This window comes from Caretta caretta, chromosome 3 (genome assembly GCF_965140235.1).
Source record: "Caretta caretta isolate rCarCar2 chromosome 3, rCarCar1.hap1, whole genome shotgun sequence".
In the NCBI taxonomy this organism is placed as follows: Eukaryota; Metazoa; Chordata; order Testudines; family Cheloniidae; genus Caretta; species Caretta caretta.
The window spans coordinates 62,652,405-62,674,552 of NC_134208.1; the positions used below are offsets into that span (position 1 = coordinate 62,652,405).

At 42.5% G+C, this 22,148-nt stretch overlaps 1 protein-coding gene across 4 annotated transcripts in view; it reads right to left on the bottom strand.

Annotated features, from left to right (window-relative positions):
* PHIP (PHIP subunit of CUL4-Ring ligase complex) overlaps positions 1 to 21,314 on the bottom strand; it is a 309,729-nt gene extending 288,415 nt beyond the window's left edge. For 3 of the 4 annotated variants that reach the window (XM_048845170.2, XM_048845168.2, XM_075126544.1), the window contains exons 1-6: positions 21,190 to 21,314; positions 21,030 to 21,088; positions 20,908 to 20,937; positions 20,728 to 20,787; positions 7,530 to 7,680; positions 7,345 to 7,443 (exon numbers count right to left, since the gene is read on the bottom strand). In XM_048845170.2, the coding sequence (XP_048701127.2) occupies positions 7,345 to 7,443; positions 7,530 to 7,680; positions 20,728 to 20,787; positions 20,908 to 20,937; positions 21,030 to 21,088; positions 21,190 to 21,232 (442 nt within the window). In that variant the 5' untranslated portion in view covers positions 21,233 to 21,314. Of the gene's footprint in view, positions 1 to 7,344; positions 7,444 to 7,529; positions 7,681 to 12,880; positions 12,955 to 20,727; positions 20,788 to 20,907; positions 20,938 to 21,029; positions 21,089 to 21,189 lie in introns of those variants that run through there. The other variant, XM_048845171.2, reaches the window with a different exon arrangement.
* Positions 21,315 to 22,148: the final 834 nt, after the last annotated feature.

Genomic DNA, 22,148 nt, shown 5'->3' on the forward strand with positions numbered 1-22,148 from the left:
AAACCTATATTAAGGCCTAAACTTACTATAATCATTTAAATAAAAATATGCTGTATCGACAAGCCTTCAAATTTTAATGAGTTAAAGACAGGAGACAGAAGTTGATAAAGTACAGTTCAGAACTTAAGAGAAAGAGTCAAACAAAAACACAGTCCCATTTAATTACATTACATGAAGGCAGACAACTAAAACATTGACAAATTTTGTAAGTGCTTATATACAAATGCAAGAAGTGTATATACTAAGAAGGATGAACTTGAGTGCCTGGTATTAAATGAGGATATTGATATAACAGGCATCACAGAAACTTCCTGATAATCAATGCGAAACGTAATATCAGGGTACAAAAATATATAGGAATGACAGAGTAGGTCGCACCATTGAGGGAGTGGCACTATATGCACAAGAAAGCAGAGAGTCAAATATAGTAAAAATCTTAAATGAATCAATCTGTACCACAGAATCACTATGGATAGAAATTCCATGTTTGAATAATAAGACTACAGCAGTAGGAATATACGACTGACCTCCTAACCAGAATGCTGATTAAATCTTAGCCCATCCCATGCTTTGCTGCACATTGGGCTACCCACATTTGCCATCCTTGCCTTTCAACTGCCCTTCTCTCCAAATCTTCCCATTTCACGTTGAGGTGCTTGATGTTGTTTAGAACTGTTTGTTTCCATGTTATTTGTGGTCTTCCTCTCTTTCTTCTTGCATTTTCTTGCTTCCATTCAAGGGCAGTATTTGGTAAGCATTCTTTTTCCATTCTCAGAACATGTCCCAGCCACTGATGTCTTCTTTTGTAGATTATTTGTGAGAAGGTAGTAAATTTTCTGACTTCTTCATTCGTCTTCCTATCTTTATATATTATTCTCCCATATTCTTCTCAGACATTTGTGATTAAATGCATCCAGCTTTTGCATATCTTTCTTGGTAAGTTGCCATGTCTCACTGCTATATGTTGTGATGGTGATGATAATTGCTTTGTACATGCTCAGTTTTGTCTTGAGGGAGATGTTTCTGAGTCTTCCAAATGCAGCGTTTGCCTTCCCAATTCTTATTATCTCCTCAGAAGTAATACCATCTTGACGGATGGTACTTCCAAGATACATAAAACTGTCCACCTTCTCCAGCTTCTCTTCAATTTTGATTTCTATCCCTATAGTCCCCATTAACATGACTTTACATTTCTTTGCATTATATCTCAAACCTATCCTCTCCGTTACTTCTTTTACTTGGTTTGTGCATTTTTGTAGTCTGTTGGCATCTTCACTGATAAGAGCGATGTCGTCAGCAAAGTCTAGATCAAATAGCCTTGAACTGTTCCGTTTTAGGCCATATGTATCAACGTCACATTGTTCTAATCTTTTTTTTTCCAAAATGGAAAAAAATGGATTGAATGCTGACAGAGACAGTAAAATGCTCAGGGAGATTAGAGAGGCTACCAGAAAACACAATGATAATGGGGGATTTCAACTATCCCCATACTGACTGGGTACATGTGACCACAGGACAGGATGCAGAGATAAAATATCTAGATACCATAAATGACTGCTTCTTGAAACAGATAGTCCTGGAACCTACCAGAGGAAAGGCAACTCTTGATTTAGTACTAAGTAGAGCACAGGATCTGGTCCAAGTGGCAGACTCCTCAGTAACAGCAACCATAAGGTAATTACATTTAACATCCTGGTAGGGGGGGAAAATACTAGCATTGGCCTGCTAAACCCAGGGTTGTGAGTTCAATCCTTGAAGGATCAGTAACTGGTTAAAAAATAGGACACAAAAGGTCAGAATAAATGGTCAGTTTTCACCAAAAAAAAAAAAAAGAGGTAAATAACGGGGTTCCCTAAGCATCTGTAGTGGGACCTTTGCTGTTCAACACATTCATAAATGATCTGGAAAAGGGGTTAATAGTGAGGTGGCATACTGAACTAATTAAGATAGCTCAGTCCAAAGCTGACAAAAAGTTACAAAGGAATCTCATAAAACTGGGCAACCAAATGGCAGATAAAATTCAATGTTGATAAATACAAAGTAATGCACACTGGAGAAATTAATCCCAATTATACATTCAAACTAATGGGATCTAAATTAGCTATTACCACTCAAGAAAGATCTTGGAGTCACTGTGGATAGGTCTCTGACAGCATGTGCCCAATGAACAGTGACAGTCAAAAGAAGCTAACAATATTAGGAACCATTAGGAAAAGGAAACATAAGAAAATATCGTAATGCCACCACAGAAATCCAGGGTACACCCACACCTTGAATACTGTGTCCAGTTCTGGTTGTCCCATCTTAAAAATGATATATTAGAATTGGAACAGGTACAGAGAAGGGCAACAAAAATTATTAGGGCTATGCAACAGCTTCCATTCAAGAAGAGATTAAAGAGACTGGGACTGTTCATCTTAGAAAAGAGATGACTAAGGGGGGACATGATAGAGGTCTATAAATCATGAACAGTGTGGAGAAAATGAATAGGGAAGTGTTATTTACCCTTTCACATAATACAAGAACCAGTGGTCACCCATGAAATTAATAGACAGGTTTAAAACAAACATAAGGATGCATTTCAAACAGCAAACAGTCACCCTGTGCAACTCATTGCCAGGGAATGTTATGAATGCCATAATATAATTGGGTTCAAAAAAGAATTAAAGTCATGGAGGACAAGTTCATCAATGGCTGTTAACCAAGATGGTCAAGGATGCAATCCTATGCTCCAGGTATCCCAAAGCCTCTGACTGCCAAAAGCTGGGACAGGACAACAGGGGATGGATCACTCAGTAACTGCCCTGTTCTGTTCCCTCCCTCTAAAGCATCTGGCACTAGCCACTGTCAGAAGATAGGATACTGGGGTAGGTGGATGATGGACTGACGCACCATGGCCATTCTTATGTTCTTAAAAGGTGCTGAATTATTAAGTAACACAAGGTAAGGGGAAAAACAGTCAACTCAAACATTCTAAATATGTCACAATGTCATATACTGCATTATCTATATCAAAGGTTCTCAAACTGTGGTCCTCGGACCATCAGTGGTCCGCAAGCTCCATTCAGGTGGTCCGCGGATAGTTCCCTCTAAGGTGCGCAGATAGGCGGCAGCACAAGAGAACGAAGGGCCACCCACCTAATTAGTGGAGCCGCACAGGCATGGCTCCACTAATTAGGTGCCTGGACCCTGGAGAAGATGCACATGTAAGGTGAGGTGGTGGCCTTGGGGGACTAGGGGGTAGGGGGCAGTGGGGTGAGAAGAAAGGGTGGGGGGAATTTGGGACGTGAAGGGCTGCAGTGGCCAGAGAAAGAGGTGACTTTCCCCGGCTCCAGGGCTGCGGCTGCCGGGGAGAGATGGCCCTCCTTCCCAGCCTCAGCTATGTGGCTGCTGTGGTGGGGGACAGACCTCCCTCCTTCCCAGTCCCAGCTCAGGGGCCGCTAGGGCGGGGGAGAGACCGTCCTCCTTCCCAGTCCCAGCTCAGGGGCCACTGGGGCGGGGGAGAGACCGTCCTCCTTCCCAGTCCCAGCTCAGGGGCCACTGGGGCGGGGGAGAGACCGTCCTCCTTCCCAGACCCAGCTCAGGGGCCGCTGGGGCGGGGGAGAGACCGTCCTCCTTCCCAGACCCAGCTCAGGGGCCGCTGGGGCAGGAGAGAGACCGTCCTCCTTCCCAGACCCAGCTGAGGGGCTGCTGCGGCAGGGGAGAGACCGTCCTCCTTCCCAGACCCAGCTGAGGGGCTGCCGCGGCAGGGGAGAGAGGGCAAATCTATCGCATTAGAAAGGTAAAATTACTCATATTAAAATATGAGTTGTGTGTTTTTATTTGTAGAACAAAAAAAAGTTAATTATTATTAATTTTTTTGTATATAGCACTTTTAGCCAAAGTGCTTTATAACAGTTAGCTAATAGTACAAAAAACATTTGGAAAGATCATTAACTGGTCCGTCAAGACCCTCAGCAATTTTCAAGTGGTCAGTGAAAAAAAAGTTTGAGAATCACTGATCTATATCATTATTAGTCCTTGCAATGGTGCAAATGCTGGTATTTACATTATTTACAATGTAAGAACGTTCAGTTTCTGTTGTGCAGAAAAGCTGTTGCATTAACAACTTTTGGTTTCAGTTTAGCTAGCAACTGCCGAGAAAATATTTTCTTCATTTGGGCTAGTTCATTCCAAGCTGAGAAACTGAGTTGAAAAAGCAGGAAAGCTTGTTTTCCTTTTCCAGTCTATGAATAAAAACCAGGTGGGAGAAGATGAGATCTAATTCTAAAAAACTTAAGGACCTGGGGCTAGATTTTTAAAAGAATTTAGGCACCTAAAAGCGTAGTTAGGTGCCTAGTGGAATTTTTCAAAAGCACTCAACTGCATCTTCAAGTGCCTAAATACCTTTGAAATCTGGCCCACAGAGACCAGAAGCAATCTGTCAATTCACTACCTACAGTTAATACTTCCTTTAATAAATCAGTTAATTTTAAATGCAAAACATGTTTTGATAAGCTTACATAAGAAAAAATATCCAACACATTTAAGGTAGCCTTATTTAATTAATAAAAGCAATTCTTCAGTGCTGTTTTTGTACATTTTAAATTGAACTGAATTCGCATCCACACACAACTTAACAGAAATGCTAACTGTTATTCACCATTTTCTAACAATTAAAAAAGGGAAAAATTAAGAATTTGAATAAATGTATCTTAAGTTATATGAGTCCTTAAATAAGCATGTATAGATATAATGTATCCTCCTGGTTAACAGAAAGTACCAAAGTTAATGTATAGGCTATATCTTGTTCCATCAACATGTTTTAATACTTATACTAACCAATGAAAATGAACCTTTCTTTAGGAAAATAACTAAAAAGTAAATCCAAAACAAGATTAACACCAATTATTTAACTCAGCAAGCAAGAAATCTTGACTTAAATCATAATTAAAATAAGTGTTAAATCAATCCACCCTTCTGCTGCTTAATATATAAGGCCTGAAAACCTATTTGAGAGCGCTCCCCATTTCAGTCCAAGAAGAGCTATTGAAGACATCTGGTGGAACTTGCTTCCCAGATTTATTTTTATTTTGATCTGTCCCCGCCTCCCATGTCCTTCCCCACAGCAGGTTCCAAAAAAGAGAAAAAAAAATCTGTTTTAAATTTAGTTTCCCTCAAGAAAAAATTAAATTTAAACAAGTCTCTTTCCATTCATGTCATCATTGCAAAATCAATGTGAAGACTGCTCTTATGTTGACATCTATCATGTTTACTGGAGAGTTTACAATGGAGGAAGAAAAGGAGTACTTGTGGCACCTTAGAGACTAACCAATTTATTTGAGCATGAGCTTTCGTGAGCTACAGCTCACGAAAGCTCATGCTCAAATAAATTGGTTAGTCTCTAAGGTGCCACAAGTACTCCTTTTCTTTTTGCGAATACAGACTAACACGGCTGTTCCTCTGAAACCTGTCAATGGAGGAAGAGGAGACTAACTTGATTTCTCAAAGAGGAATCCAAAAACTCATTAAATGACTCAAAATATTTTTAACTCAGTGTTAAACCTGAAGAGGTCCTGGGTAAGTTTTCACTCACTGCTGACATACCTATTCTGTCCCTATGGAAAGGGGAACTATGGCAGGACCGCATGGATGGAAGCTCAAAATGTGAGATTTCTGCTCACTGCTATCCTTTCTACGACAGGAAGAGATTAAGATTCAATGAGTTCCCTCCAAAATCATGTACATCACTACCCTCTTTAAGGTAAAGAGAAAGCAAAACAACTGTCCCTCATTACAGGCTGAAGGCTAATGAAACACTTCCTCACGGACAGAGTGAGAACTTCAAGGTAATCATGGAAGACCAAAAAGAGGAGGAAATACTCTTCTAGACTTCTGTTGTTCTGCCATTTTGCAGCCCAACAGAGAGAACGTGTGCATGTTCCATGCTATAGCACAAAGCAAATCTGGACAAAACTAAGAAATAAGCAAATGGGACCAAACAGTTGAAGCAGAGAAACAATATTCCCTGCTACAAGGCCCTTGTCATAAATATAAAGGGAAAGGTAACCACCTTTCTGTATACAGTGCTATAAAATCCCTCCTGGACAGAGGCAACATCCTGTTACCTGTAAAGGGTTAAGAAGCTCAGCTAACCTGGCTGGCACCTGACCCAAAGGACCAATAAGGGAACAAGATACTTTCAAATCTTGGTGGGGGGAGGCTTTTGTTTGTGCTCTTTGTTTACGTAGTAGTTCTTTCTTGGGACTGAGAGAGGCCAGACAGAAACCCATCTTCTCAAACTCATCCTAATCCAAGTCTCCAATATTGCAACCAGTATAGGTAAACCAGGCAAGGCGGATTAGTTTATCTTTTGTTTTATGTGAATTTTCCCTGTGTTAAGAGGAAGGTTTATTCCTGTTTTCTGTAACTTTAAGGTTTTTCCCAGAGGGGGATCCTCTGTGTTTTGAATCTGAATACCCTGTAAAGTATCTTCCATCCTGATTTTACAGAGATGATTTTTACCTCTTTTTTTTTTTTTTAAATAAAATCTTTCTTTTAAAAACCTGACTGATTTTTCCATTGTTCCAAGATCCAGGGGTTTCCATCTTTGATGATTTTGTAACCAATTGGTTAGGATATTATTCTCAAGCCTCCCCAGGAAAGGGGGTGTGTAGGGCTTGGGGGGATATTTTGGGGGGAAGACTTCTCCAAGTGGTCTCTTTCCCCGTTCTTTGTTTAAAATGCCTGGTGGTGGCAGCATACTGTTCAAGGACAAGGCAAAGTTTTACCTTGGGGAAGTTTTTAACCTAAGCTGGTAAGAATAAGCTTAGGGGGTCTTTCATGCGGGTCCCCACATCTGTACCCTAGAGTTCAGAGTGGGGAAGGAACCCTGACAGCCCTACACTAAAACAATCTCTTCAAAAGAAAAGAATTCTATTGTATTTTCCAGAAGTGGAGGCAGACTATAGCGTCTTGAGTCCAAATAAGTCATTAACATGATAGACTATCCTACCTGCAGCTTCATTTTTGCAACCAAGTTATCAGCTAGCCAAATATTGTTTGTTTGTTTTCATTATTTTGAAATATTTTATTCCAATTCATACCACAAGGCTCAAATAAAACAAAAGCTTCAAAACAGGATTGATAATATTTGGACATACATTGTACATCCTGTCATTTTCAAAACAGGATAATTGACCATCCTAACAGAAGTCATGGTAGGCACAAGGTACACAGCATATAAGAAAGTAAATACAAATACACTGTTACCCAACTGTCACGCCAATAAACAATTTCTGCTGAATTTACAAATGTTGCACTAGCAATGTTATACTTTTCAATGTGATAACAAAACTGACTTACCTATACTAGGTGGGCTGCCATAGTTTATTGGTGACTCTGGAGGCCTACCACAATGTAATGCAGCAAGAGCAGATCCCTTCCACACAACATGTTTGCAACCTATTTGTAAAAAATTACAAACATATGAAAATATAGCATGAAATAATAAAAATGATATCTTTAAGCCCCCTTGTGAATTTTCATACTTTTATTTGTGCGAAGCAAAGACTGTCTTCCAGCTCCTAATAAGGTTTGCACTCCAGGGACACTCTGAGGAATTTCTTGCTCTAGAAGTGGTCCTAGTCGATGGCATATTTGCAGCAAGTGATCAGGTGCCAAGTGTCTATAATACTTCACCTATTACGTGATAGGAAAAAAAAACCCATGTGATAAAGGTGAAGTCAGTAATATTTCAAAAATGATTATTTTAATCCTCATTTTCTTGTCAAGTTCGTTACCAAAATTCTTAATAGAAATGAGCAATCACTTTAAACAAATGATCAAAACAGATAAAAACCTTTAAGATGGTAAATTTACTCCAACTGGTCCTAATTAATTTCCTCTGTTCAAAGTATATCAACTGTATTATAAATACAGTTCACATTTACTATTTTGTAACTTAAGTGAATGACGGAAGGCATAAAGCAGCTCTTAAATCATTTTAGTTAATAGAAAAATGCAAAAAAAAGTGTCCAAACTCACATTTAAATATGCTTCTGATCAATTTAAATTACTTTGAAACAAAATGAGAAAACAGTATGGTAAGATACCCTGATACTTATATAGTTCTTAGAAAAGTCACTCTATACTCAAAGAGTAAGTGCTGCAATTTTTGAGATGATTGACTGTATTCTTCATACATAAAATAGAGAGCCAACCTCAATGTTTAGTGAAAAAAAACAACTCAACCTTAACTATGGAGGCACGACCAGTATCTCCATAATTTACACTTTTAAATATAACTTTCATAAATCAAAAAAGTTTGAGTCAAATAAATTTTTAAAACCCTATTACACACTATTTATTCAAATAAATCCACGCCTTTCATACAATAAGGGGGAAAAAAACCTTTTCAGGTTGATTTGGAGATCACTTATACTTCGTGTTAACCGTGTGGCACTGGCATCAAAGCAGATTTCTAACATCCATCACACATGCTTTATGACAGCAGTTTGATTTTAACATCAAACCCGTTAAAAACTGGATTTTGTCCAAAAAAGGCAAATCGAAGTCCTTATCTATTCTTTTGAACAGCTTAGGTTACGGGTCAGATTGGTCTTTTCAGTGCTACGGGATCAACTTCAAAATATACTTATATAAGTGATCACAATTAAACCCTATTACAAATCTTTAATCCTGCTATTAACAAATAATATCTTCCAATACATAATCTACTGCTAGCTTAAAGCATCTGAAAAATCAAGGAAAATCTCACAATTGTATTTGCATTATTAGAATGCATATATACGTTCTAATAAGAGTACCTAGTGCATACAGGTTTATTCCTTGTTTCAATACTAATCCTGCAACATGTTTTTTATTTATTTTGTGACAAAAAATCATCCTATATTATCTCACAATGAAAGCTTGTGATGTTTTGTTATACTATAACTGCAGAAGGCCATGACTGACATTTTAAGGAGGATGAACATTGCTCATATTCCTACACTGTACCCAATTAGAAGGAACATACCTTATTCTTCATCAAATGTACTACTGTCTTGCCAACATGCTGTTATCTTACTTTGCACTGCAGTAATTTATTAACATACCGGTGCTGAACTACAAAACTGAGACTCTGGAAAAGACTTATTTACACCAGAATGGTTTTTTTTACCTTCTTAAGCTTCTGATGGAGGAGGAAGGAATTTTTCTTTTGTTGTTCTCATTTGAGTCATCTGTCACATATTTATAAAAAACCCTTGTGAATGACTTGAATTCTGACTAGCTTTGAGGTGAGATATGACTTACAACATGCAATTTAAAAATCCATATTTAAAAGCTATACAAGTAGTTATACAAAGCACAATAAAGCATTGTATAAATTCATCTCAAATTCATTTTTTAAAGTACAAATGACTTCAGACACACGTAGTTAGTGTCAACAGGACAGCAAAAACACCAGAGAACTCAAGGACTTACTTGTCATGATTCGTTATTCTAACGTTTTCTTTTTAAGAAATTAGTATTCTGAGACCTCTCTGAATTTACTTCAATAAAAAGGGTAAGAACTCGAAGAAAATTATAAATTTGGGTGCTTTTTAAAAGCTACACATCCTTGGCTATGAGCAATGTTTAGAGGTGAGTGCAGCTTGTTCTAGCTAAGGAACCCGATCTTGTTTCCCTTGTTTTTTATTCCCTTTTCTCCCTTCCAGGGACTGTACCCAGACTGTAAGTAAATAATGCCCACTGTGCAGCTGTATTTGAAATCAAACACTTTCCATTGGCAATGAAAGTCAAATCTAAACCTGTGTCTCCAGAGAAGAAAGACTAATACAGTATACTAAATTACCGATTTGCCAACTCCTCCCATCAGAATAAGGTTTGTTTAAAAGTATTATTTTACTCAAACAGTTAAGCACCCGGGAACTCCTTAACTTCAACAGCCTGAATAAAAACAAAACAAAACTGAAGTAGATAGAAGATTGAAGCTTGGAGTCCAAGGTCAGCCTTGAAATATACCTAAGCTCCAGTCAGCCTACTTCTTGAATCTGCTCTCCTTTTGTGATTTTTGTCATGTAACTGCATCTATTTTATAAACAACTGTAAACAAAAACAAAGTCTATAAATGTTTGATTCTAAAAGTGACATTTCAGAAGTACTTTAGAAAATGAAGACTATTTGTATTAACCTTGGCTCTAGTCACTGCAAGAAGGTGCTGTACGTTCTTCAAATACAACTCATACCCACCATGCAAATTGCCTTTTACTCTAAATCCCAGACCTCTTTTGTGCAAAGATGGCTAATCATGCCAGATTACGGAGCAGTTTCGTGCTGTAGATAAATGTCAGCTAAGGAATAATCATTTGTATTGGTTACCAAAACAGTAAATTAACCTAGTTCTCGGACAAACTAGTAATATTAGCCATCTAAGTCAGAAGTCTCCTAAAACAGGAGTTCTCAACCTGTTTCCCTCGGAGGCACCCCTCAACATGCTATAAAAACTCTAGGGCCCAGCAGGGGCAGAGAGGCAGGGGCCTGGGTATAAGAGTAGTTTGACTTCTATGGGGAAGGAGGGCAGGGACCAGCAAGGCTCAAGCCACCTCCCTATGGCAGGGTCCAGGGAGGGAGTGCCACCTCCACCCCAGACGACCACCCAGCCTGTCTGGGTTGGGGGAGGGGTGGGGGCACAATCAAAAATTATAACTCAAAGGTGCGGGGGCTTAGCTCAGAAAGTTTGAAAACAGCTTAGGGTGCAGGGAGGGGGTAAACTGGGCTGTGTGCAGGCAGGGGGGTACTCAGGGTGCAGGGAAGGCGGTGACTAGGAGCTGTGTGCGGACAGGAAGGTAGCTGGGGCTATGTACAGACAAGGGGATAGCTCAGGGTGCAGGGAGTGGGGTGGCTAGGGGCTGTGTACAGGCAGGGGTGTAGCTCAGGGTGCAGGGAGAGAGGCATTAGGGACTGTGGGACCGGAGGGGAGCCCTCCCAGCACTGTTCCCAGAGGGGTCTGCCAGCCACGGAGCCAGGTCTCCCCACCCAGACGGCTCTTACTAGCTGCCTCTGCAGGAGCAAAGGGGGCTGAAAGCTGAGGAGCAGCTTCAACCTGGGGCACCAGAAAGAGACAAGGGAACACTGCCACTGCCTACTCCATGGCACCAGCCACAGCAGCAGCTGCCCTGCATTGCCCAGCTCCGGTCTCCGGTCTCCGACCTGGCCAGGAGGTGGGGAGAGGAGATAGGGCGGGGGGGGAGGGAAGGTGTGGAGCCCCTGGGATTGCCGTGCTCTTGCACTGCAGTTTGGGAGGGTGGAGAGGGCAATGCCATCAATGTCCCCAACTCTGCCCATAGGCTCAGGGCTTCTGCCCCGCAAGGAGCACGAGAGCTCAGGGCTTCAGCCCCACAGGGGGCACTAGGGCTTGGACTCTGAGCTTCAGCCGCAGGGCCCACGAAAGGAATCGCAGATCCCCGGTTGAAAACCACTGTCCTAAAAGACCTTAAAGGGACACTGTTTATTTTTGGACTACTTTTTCCTTCTCCTCAGCTTATAAAAGAATGGAAGTGGAAGTTACTGTAACCACTTCCTTTCCCCTCAGGTGGTAAGCTTATAATTACAGGAATTAATATTACTTAGGAAAAGTAGCTGAAGGAACAAAATTTGTAGTGGAGGCATATACTGGGACTCCTTGCTTTGCAAATTGGGAAAAGGAGTAGAAAAATGCAACCAAAGAGCCAGGATGTGGGGGGATCTGACACAGACTAACAGTTTGGGGAGTAAATGAGTCAAACGCAGAGAAGTAGGTGGATCAGAAAGTAAAAACCATGGAAGGGAGGTGAGAGATGGAAATAAGAGGTTGGGTCGTCTTCTAAGAGAAAGAAGTTTATGGAGTGGGAGTTTAAAGAAAGTGATTGTGCAGAAGACAGCAAGAAAGTGAAGAGTATTAAATGAAGTATGGTAGCAGTAAAAGAGGAATTTGATGGACCAATTATTTGTGAAGACTAAGTGAGGGTAACTAGTAAGAAGGGGGAGTTGGATGGAGTCAGCCAGATTATCCGTATGGGAAGTGAAGTCATTCACTATAAGGGTAAAAAACAAACATCAGGAAGAATGAGCAGTTGAGTGACAGCTACAGAAAGGGAGAAAAGCCTATGAGGTGGCCTGCTGAAGGAAAAGGTATACAAACAGGGAAACAAAAAGCTGAGAGCAACAAAAACAGGTGCAAAGAGAAACCTGGTAAAACTGCTCTCAGGGCAGGCACAAGTGAGAAAAAAAAACACCACACTAAAGAAGAGGGTAGCTGTAAGTAGGGTGACCAGATGTCCCAATTTTATAGAGACAGTCCCGATATCTGGGGCTTTTTCATATATAGGCACCTATTACCCCTCACACCCTGTCCGAATTCTTCTACACTTATTATCTGGTCACCCTAGCTGTAAGAAGCCAAGTCAGAAACAAGTTAGAGCAAGACAAGGAGGTAAAGAGATAGGAAGACAGAAACTTGTCTCTATCCCGATGTCTGACAGAGCAGAGGGGAAAAGGGGAAAGACAAAACAAGGGATGAATATTTAGATGTGCAACACAATATGGCTCTAAAAAGAGAGCATTGCACGATTCAGTATTTGGCATCATGATTTCAACATAAAATACATGTAGTCTACAAATAATCTGGGTGGGCAAGGAGGGTTCCTGCCAGGTCTACAAATGCGATCTATATTACGAGATTCTAGATGGATTCCTTCCATCTTGCATATCACCACAATAAGACGGTCTTGCAAGTCATCTTAGATTGTCAGTGATACCTGCGTGCACCCCCATTGTTTTCAAAGGATTTGCACAGATATAAGTGATGTTACTATATTAATGATGAACAAGAAATAGAATACAGCGCTCTCACTCTTACCTGTGTTGGCTCTGCCAAGCTAGTAGAAGTAGAGAGCATGTTTTGTTTTGTTTAAACACCAAACTAAGCAGACTCTAAAACACAAACAGGAATCAGAGGTGTTAAGTAATAAAAGCTATTTTGTGTCAGTTTTCAGACCATAACAATAAAATAATATTTTCTAGAAATAAAGAGTGTTCCATTGACAGTCCTGTATTTACCAATAACTATCTAGAACCAACTGTGGACATATACAAAATGCAACTACACAGATATTCAAATGTCCAGGACCCTAGTATTAAGTTATTATAAACCCATCCTCCAAAGCAATACCTGTACTGAAACATTTTCCAAAATACTGAGTTATTTATTTCTATGCTAACAGTGACCTGAACTAACTATAATTTTATCAACAAGAACTTCATCACAGAAAGAATCTAGTGCAGCGGTTCTCAAAGCCAGTCCGCTGCTTGTTCAGGGAAAGCCCCAGAGCGCCGGGCTGGTTTGTTTACCTGCCGCGTCTGCAGGTTCGGCCAATCATGGATCCCACTGGCCATGGTTTGCTGCTCCAGGCCAATGGGGGCTGCGGGAAGGGCAGCCAGCACGTCCCTTGGCCTGCGCCCCTTCCCGCAGCCCCCATTGGCCTGGAGCAGCGAACCACGGCCAGTGGGAGCCGCGACTGGCCGAACCTGCGGACGCAGCAGGTAAACAAACCAGCCCGGCGCGCCGGAGCTTTCCCTGAACAAACGGCGGACCGGCTTTGAGAACCACTGAGCTAGTGGACTGAATTTCCTCAGAAAACTGTTTTTAAAAATAAATCAGTTACCTATATTCAAAGTCTGGAATACTCAATCCAGCCAATTTTAGCCACCTTTTGAGCCATATATATATTGCCACACACTGTATCAAGTGTTACACAAGGCAAAAAATTGAATTACAGCAATTGTCATTCTGGAACAGACCAGACCATCAGTATCTTATAACCAATGGCCAGTGCTTAATTTGCTTCAGAGAAAAATAACCATGTTATTGCAACTCCTAATTTTAAAGTGTTCTTATTCTCCCTCTGAGATGCTTCTTTATAAGAATTCATTTCCACATCTGAAGTATCTTCTGATTTATATGTAGGCTAAACAAAGATGGGGTTTTGGCTATAAGACACTACAGGGATGTATTTTCTTTTAACTTGAGGTTACTTTTACTGCTAATGAAACAGAGCTAACTAGAACCAACTGTTATGAGATCACATATTTTTTGTCCTATTGCAAACATAGGAAATTTGCAAAAAGTCAGAATATTTAAAAATGTGTAACGTAAGAATATAAACACCAGTAAAGGGGCTAACAGAAAGAAAGGTACTACTGTACCTACAGTTCAGCCTTGGGGAAAATTTTCAAGAAATACAGAGTTTACATAAAGGTCATACAAATGTAGAACTGAAAAGGATCTCAGGCATTCATCTATCTAATCCATCCCCATGCTGAGGCAGGATTAAGTATACCCAGACCAACCCTGATCAATGTTTGTCTAACCGGTTCTTAAAATCTCCAATGACAGGGATTTCACAACCGCCCAAGGTAACTTGTTCCAGTGCTTAACTCTTCTTAAAAGTTAGATAGTTTTTCCTAATATCTAACCTAAATTTCCACTGCTGCAAATTAAGCCAATTATTTAAGATACCTAAATAAATTTAATTCGCTTCATCCACAATTATAAAATTTTGATATACATTTTCTTATTCAAACATTTTGGAATTTTAAAATGTTTAAAGTCAATTAAGTTCTGGTAAGAAATACTAGATAGATTATCTTGGAAACTAAAGTTTATTTATTCAAAGTCCTAACAATGCTTCTTAATCATGTCCAGAAGGAAACAGGAGCAAAAGGGTAGTTTACTTTCCATGGACATTAAGCATTTATATAGCAACAAAGAGGTGTTAGGAGCTTTAATTGTTGTTGTCATTAAATGGGAAATATCCCTGTCCTCAATTTACTCTAAACTAAATAACAATCTGTAACTCTCTGACACACCCAGCTAAAGTGACCGTATGGGAGTGATTTGTACGATGTGAACACCTGTCTAGCAGAACTAAACTGAGGCCATCTAAATTCACATACACTGAACAGCAGCTCCAGATGGTTATTTTTAGTCTCACCATCAATAAGAGATATCTGAACCAGTGACCTATTACCAATCCCCTACACCTTTCAGAACCACTTTCAAAACTTTATAGAGACTTCAAAGAACTATTAGTGATAACTTTATAATATTTCCTAGACAACATTTATCTGGGATGCAACAAACTACATTTTCTTTTGTTTTTCTAGATTCATTTCTCTGAAAATTTCATTTTTGTCCACTTTACACCATGCAGACACCTGTACAGTGCTAGACTTCCTGAACGAGCCACTTTCATCTCAGCCATTTATTAAGGGGTAAATTGTTATTAAACAATAATTGCAATATTGTCCAGAGGCCCCAGTAAGCACTGGGACAAACTCCATCGTGCTAGGTGTTGTACAAACACAAATCAAATACAGTGTCACGATAGATCATAAACTGCACTAATGCCCTAACCCACCCCATGAAGACAAGACACATGTTAACTTGATGCAATGTGAGAAGTCCCTTTGAAGTGAAATTATATAGTGTGTAAAGTTAACCACATGGGGTAAATCTTTGCAGACCCAGTGCCAAAGAAGGTTATTCTATGGGCCCTAAGGTGTACATCTCCCCATTTTCACTTTGAAAACAAGGGCAATACAGATAATACTGAGGACAGAAAGACTGTTAGTAAGGCACAAGAGTCCCAGCTACATTACTGCATCCTCTCCCAAAGCTGGTGTGGACCCCACAATGTCACTGCTGATTTGGGGAAAGGAAGTCAGATATATAAGAAAGCAGCTGAAAGGGAGAGAACAATTGTCTGAATGTCTCAAAGATGAGATGAGGAGGTAGGTACTAGATTCTGATCGGCAGCAGTGGCACAGCTCCCTTTCTGTCTCCTTCCTATGACATCTTGTAAGCTGCATATAGGAATCCTTAACACCCTTCTGATAGCTAGTCTCCCCATGAGCCCAAACTTGCCTTAAACAGCTTCCTCACGGCACTCTTAGAGGGTGAAGAGAGCAAGCTGCAACATCTATGATCTTGTAATCAGCCTTCAACCAAGAGTTCTGCCCCTACCCCACATAAAGACAGACTCTAACAGAAATAGGCTTTAAAGTCTAACTGTAGAACACAATATATTCAGAAAAACCTGATATTTACATAGCAACGACATTCTCATGTCACAGACTGAGCACAGCTCCACACACACCAGTTTGCAGTAGAAGGTTCCCTATCCGCTAAGAGCGGGTGACAGTCTTGCTTTCTCCTTTGCCAAGAGGAGACCTACAGAATAACAGGAGGCGGCAAGAGAGAAGGAAGCATCCCTGCAACTACAGGGAACCAAAATCACTTCCTGGAACCATGTACCTAGCTACCATGGCTGAGCAGCTAGCTACACATACAAACAAAATAAGAAACAATGTCCTTTTGCTCCTTATCAAGTGCATTCTTTGGGGAACTGGCAGTGCATCTTACCAAGAGCTGTTTCTGTTCTTTTCACCAGAATACCCGAGTCTTCCAATAGAAAATGGAAGTGAAGACTGAGAGAACATAAATATTAACCAAAAGTGAGCTATGAACTTTAATAAACGTGTCTTGAGGTTTTTCTCCTGAAAAACTATTTGTCTCTTCCTTAGCGTTTGTACAGCAAATGGCACGATGGACCCAACTGCTCATTTAAAAGCTCATGTGCTTTTGTGTACTTCCATGATACAAATAAAGTTATAACATCAATATTAGGAAAGTCAGTTTGACACTTGGAAGGAAGCGACTCTCAAGCAAGGAACACTCATGTAGCTTAGGCCACAAATAGGTGGTTTTTTGAAAAGATAGCATTATAGGAAAATATCTGTCTGAATTATAAAAAAGGAACACAGGTTGAGTTTTTTGAATTTATATATTCTCCTACAGCATTGAAAACCCAAACAGCACAATGTTAGTTTATCAGAAACTGACAAATGTAGTTTCACTGTTCGAGCAAACAATAAATAAAAAGCACAAATGGTGACCAGTACATTAAATTTTGTAACTTGTTTAAATAATCTTAAATTTTAGCAATAAAATATGTAATATTTTAAGATTATGATTTTATTTTAATAAAATTAAGAATTAACAAAGACAATCATATTCTCCAAGAAAAGTTTTTAATAAATCCAAGTATCTGATAAAACTTAAACCAGAACACCTAATGCATTAAGATGCTATAATATTCTTGTTTAGATAGGTAAATCTGCATTAACTTTATAACAATTACAAATCCACATAAAGCAACGTTTAAAGTCAAATTCCATGAAGTACTGAGTAACCTCAATTACCTTTGATTTCTGGAGTCACTAATTTATCATATTTTTGATACTTTGGGTTCCTATTTAGCTTTTTTCAACTCCTGCCTTGACTGACTTCAGTGGGAGCCGAGGGTATTCAGGTAAGAGACTGGAATTGGCAGATGGCAAAGGATGCCAACAACAGCATTTGCATCAGTAACCTTTTCAGGGCTCAGATTTCAGACTTTTAAGAACCAAAACTAAAAGAAAGACACCTGAGCTGACATTACAGATTGACATCCAACCTAAATATTTATATTAAAGGTATTTTAGGAGTTAAGCAAGCAAAGAAAGCATCTTAAACAACAAACCAAAAGATTTTTAAAAAATCTTAAATGGAACTGTCAGTTCAGTAAATCCTTTTTTTTTTTTTTAAATACTTCTATGCTGATACTCAATGCCACGTTTCAGAAACAAACAGGATCAAGCAATACAGTTAAGGCATACCTTCCTTAATTAAAGCAAAAGTGTAAGAAAAAAAATGCCACAAACAATTAGTTGTCTGTATTTTCCTTTCTCCTCCCCCCATTACTTTAAAGCAAAAGAAAATCATTCAAATACTTATCAAAAATGTAAGAAGGCACTGTAGGGAATGTACAGGTGGGAGAGACAAGTAGTAGCATTTCTCCATATCCATGGAAGTCCTGCACACATTTGGGATTTCATGGATTTTGGAGAACCATATTCCACTCCTCCTCAACCTCCCCAATGAAAAACTGCATATTATATGCTATAAAATAATAATAATGCTGAGTTGGTATTTATTTATTCTCATCTCCCTTTGCAGGAACCCTCTGCGCTCCAAAAGCAAGACGTCCCCAATGCCTGTGAATCAGGGGCTGTACCCTGCCCCTATATATTCCTCAGTACATCTCTACAGTGACAATTCTACAGTGGCCCTACTAATGCTAGCTCCTTTATCAATTCTGCTAGTCCTTTCCATGCTTTTCTGTTCTCACATCTTTTAGGATGTCCTCTTATCCCCTCCATAACCCCATACCTATCCCTCTAGCCTGCCACCTCAGAACCAGCACTTTCAAAACCTATATACTGTGATGAACACAGTTTAAAATATTGTGTGCCTCATAATTTCCTTGTTACATTTTTCTCAACATGTTTTAAAAATCATTATCGACGATTAGGAAAAGCTTATACACATAGGTATGAGAATGTATTTAATAAGCTGAACAGCAAAGGCTCCTTCATGACCACTAACAACATTTAACACAAACTATTGACCAATATACCATAGATCACTGGTTCCCAAACTTTAACAGCCCGCGAACCCCTTTCACTAAATTGTGAAATCTCGTGAACCGCCTCCTAAAAATGAGTATTTCCAGGGATTTAAGTTTAAATTTCCTCCGCACTCCGCAGGGCTCCTGCTGCTGGACCCTGTTGACCGCCCCAGTCAACTTAGCTCCACTGAGCTGAGGCTGCAGGTTCTGCTGACTGCCGGGGCTCGGGCTGCCAGCCCCAACTGCCCAGCCCTGCTCTCCCTGGGGCTTGGCTGCCAGCCCCGCGCGGAGCGCTGGGGTTCGGCCTGCCGGCTTCCCTGCTCACAGGGTCAGGGCTCGGACTGCCAGCCCCAACTGCCCTGCCCCGCTCTCCCTGGGGCTCGGGCTGTCTGCCCTGCAACTGGGTCCCACCTGTTGCCTCCAATGCCCGGGGGTCCTCTGACCGCCATTAGAGAAATTTTTCTGGCAAACCCCCTGTAACATTCTGCAAACCCCTCAGGGGTACGCAAACCCCAGTTTGGGAACCACTGCCATATATGCTCTGAAGAAACTCACTAATTCAATAGTTCCAGCTACCACAAACATCCATCAAATCTATGTACTAAAAATCATTATGAAATTTAAGTTGAAATAACTTGTAATTGCTAGCTACAAACAACAAGTAGCTGCAGTTTCTAAATAAGTTGTTTACAGTTTCCTTAAAAGCAAAATATCCTGGTTGCTGGTCCACATTAGTTAAATGGCTAACAGTTTCAGTTTTAAACCTTGAAAAGAGGCATAAGAGGAAAATTTTCTGTTTGTTTTACATTTACTAGGCACATCTGAACAGCAGAAATGTTTTTTAAACATTATAAATCTGCAGCTTGACAGCATTTTTTAAATGCTTCACTCTGTCCCAGGGTGAGTTTTTATAAATAAAACCTGCAAAGACTTATTCTATTCAAATTATTCTACCACAAGCATCAATGAGATATTATAGAAATGCTCAACATTATGACCATAGCCCCACTCAAATCAACAGTATTATTCTTGTACGTAAAGTTAACCATGAGTAGCATAAGTCTCAGAAGGACTGGGACCTACAGCTAGTCTAATCAATTTACAGGTTTGACAGGACAATGTTGCTTTCTGAATGACAATATTATGACAACACATAGGGCAAAGTTTTCCTCTCAGGTTGTCTAGAAATGTAGACCCATATTAAAACAACTATTATGCAGGCACGGCTTAGGCCTTTGGCTACTGTTTCATGAAAACCTACAGATCATGACATGTTGCAAAAAATGCTTGAGCCCATCCACAATAGCAGCTTAGCACCAATGCACCTACACTTGAGCTGTATTACAGCTACTAACTTTTCTACTGTAGATGCACTGTCAGAGTGAAAGCAACTTACAGGGAGAGCAGAGTATAAAAAAATCTGATCTATCCTATGAATATGGCAACACAATGTTGCCCTATAAACAATATAAATGCTCCTAAGCCAACATTCTGTTGCACAAGTTGCATGGAGTCAAGAGATAGAGCAGACACCTGTCAATGAAGTTGCCATACCAGGAAGGAAAAGGAGTCAACATACCATTCTGAGAGTCTCACACACAGCCAGGCCAGTACTGAAAGCAAACTTAAGCTTTCTGAACTCGGGGTATTGCTCCGGCCAATCAGCCAGCTGGCGACCACCCTCCTTCCCCACCACATGTGTGTGCCACAGGTGAGGATGTGGGGTGATATTCGGAAGTTGTGGGATTGTGATGCAGCAGCTCTGAGCCTTTGTGTGTGAGAAGCAGGATTGCACAGAATACAGCGCCCCCGTCTCCTGCCGGCCTGGCTGGCTCCGGCAGGCTCTCTCCGCTCGCTCCTCCCCTCACTGCCTCCTGCTCTCCCTGCACAACATCCATGACGTACCTTTATTTCTAGCACAGTGACTCTGGGGCTCTCCCATTAGGACAATTGTTGTTATTTACCCTCACACCCGGACCCCCGCAGTGGGGGGCTTGCCCCGGGGCAGCCGCCTCCCCTCCCCCTCTCCCTCCCACCGTCACTGACGGGGGGGGGGGGGTCAAAGCTCCCTGAAGTTTTTTTTCCCCCTTTTTTTTTTAAGTTGTAAAAAAAAAATTTTTTTGCGGGAAATTCAATTTTTATTGGGCTGCTCGGAAAGTTTCCCCGCCGCCTCGCGCCGGCCGGCCGCTCGGCTCACCAGGTTCTCGTAGCTCCGCGGATGCTCCTTGCCCGTCCAGTCCGTGCGCTTGGGCAGCAGCTAGGGAAGAAAAAGCACCTTTCAGTCACTCACGGCCGCCCCCTCCCCGAAAAGCCCCCGGCGCCCGGGCCGGGGAGAGGCCGCAGGCGGGGCGACCGCGGGGCGTGCGGCGCCGCTTACCTCCTTCTCCGCCACTTCTCGGATCAGGACCTGCAGCAACAACAAAAGGGGGAACGGCTGTGAGTGCGCCGCGAACACCCCGCCCTGCCCGGCCCCCCAGGCCCCGGCGGCGCCATCCCTACCTGAGCCGCTTGCTGGCAGGGTCCGTCCTCCAGAAAGCGGGCGATGAGGAAGTAGAGCTCTGCGGGGGGAGGGAGAGAGAGGGAGAGAGACGGTGAGCGGCGGGCTGGGCACCAGCCATTCCTGCTCCGCGGCGCCCAGCAGCCGGAGCCCTCCACTTACCCGCTCGCAGCTCCGCGCTGTGCCTGCCGCCGTCCCCGGACATGGCGAGCGGCGCTCGGGCCGCGCTCCCCGGCGGCGGCGGGGCCCTGCGAACGTGTCCGCCCGCCCGGTAGCTGTCACTGTTCGCTCGGCAGGAAGAGTCTCGGCTCCACCATTCAACCCGCGGCCGGGAGGAGGAGGAAACAACAACTCGCAGGCAGCAGCAGCCCGCCGCCAACGCCGCCGCCGCTCCTGCTGCTGCTGCCGCCGCCGAGCCACCGCGAGCGAGCGCGATCCCTCCGCCCGGGGAAAGAGTCCCTGCCCCCTCCTCCCTCGGCCCCTCGCGCCGCGCGCGCCCGCGCGCGCGCCCCCTGCCCCGACACCCGCTCCCCAGCGGCCTGCCCCGCGGCCCCCGCCGCTGACACGCCCAGAGAGGCGGGAGCGCGGCGCAGGTACGAGCAGGCCGGCCGGCCGGCCGAGAAGATGTCGGAGCGGCAGAGGCAGGGTGGGCGGGGAGCTTGGCTGAAAGGCGCTTTCTCTGTGAGGGCTGGGAGGAGAGGAGGCCGCAGCGGAGGGATACGACGTACGCGGGGGGAGGGGGCGGCGGCGGCTCGCAGCGGGCTGGGCTGGAAGTTACCAGTGTCAGGGTAGTCGGCAAATGAAGCGAAAATGCCCCGCGGGAGCCCTGGGCGAGGCGGGCGCGGCAGCCCCCCCGGGGCCACGGACTGCCGGGCGACGCTGCCCCAGCACTCTCCCTGGGGCGAAGGCTGCGGATTTCGCGTCTGTCTGTAAGTTGAAGCGCCCGGCGCGCCGGGGTGTCTGTGCCCGGGGCGTATGTGCCAGCCCGGCGTGACCCGGTGCAACGTCCTGCTCGGGGCTGGCTCGTCTTGCTTTTTGGGAAACAGTAATGCCCCGGTTTGTAAAAGCTGAGCAAAGCGCTCTGCATCCTTCGTTGATACCGCCTCGCCGGGAGCCGGGGG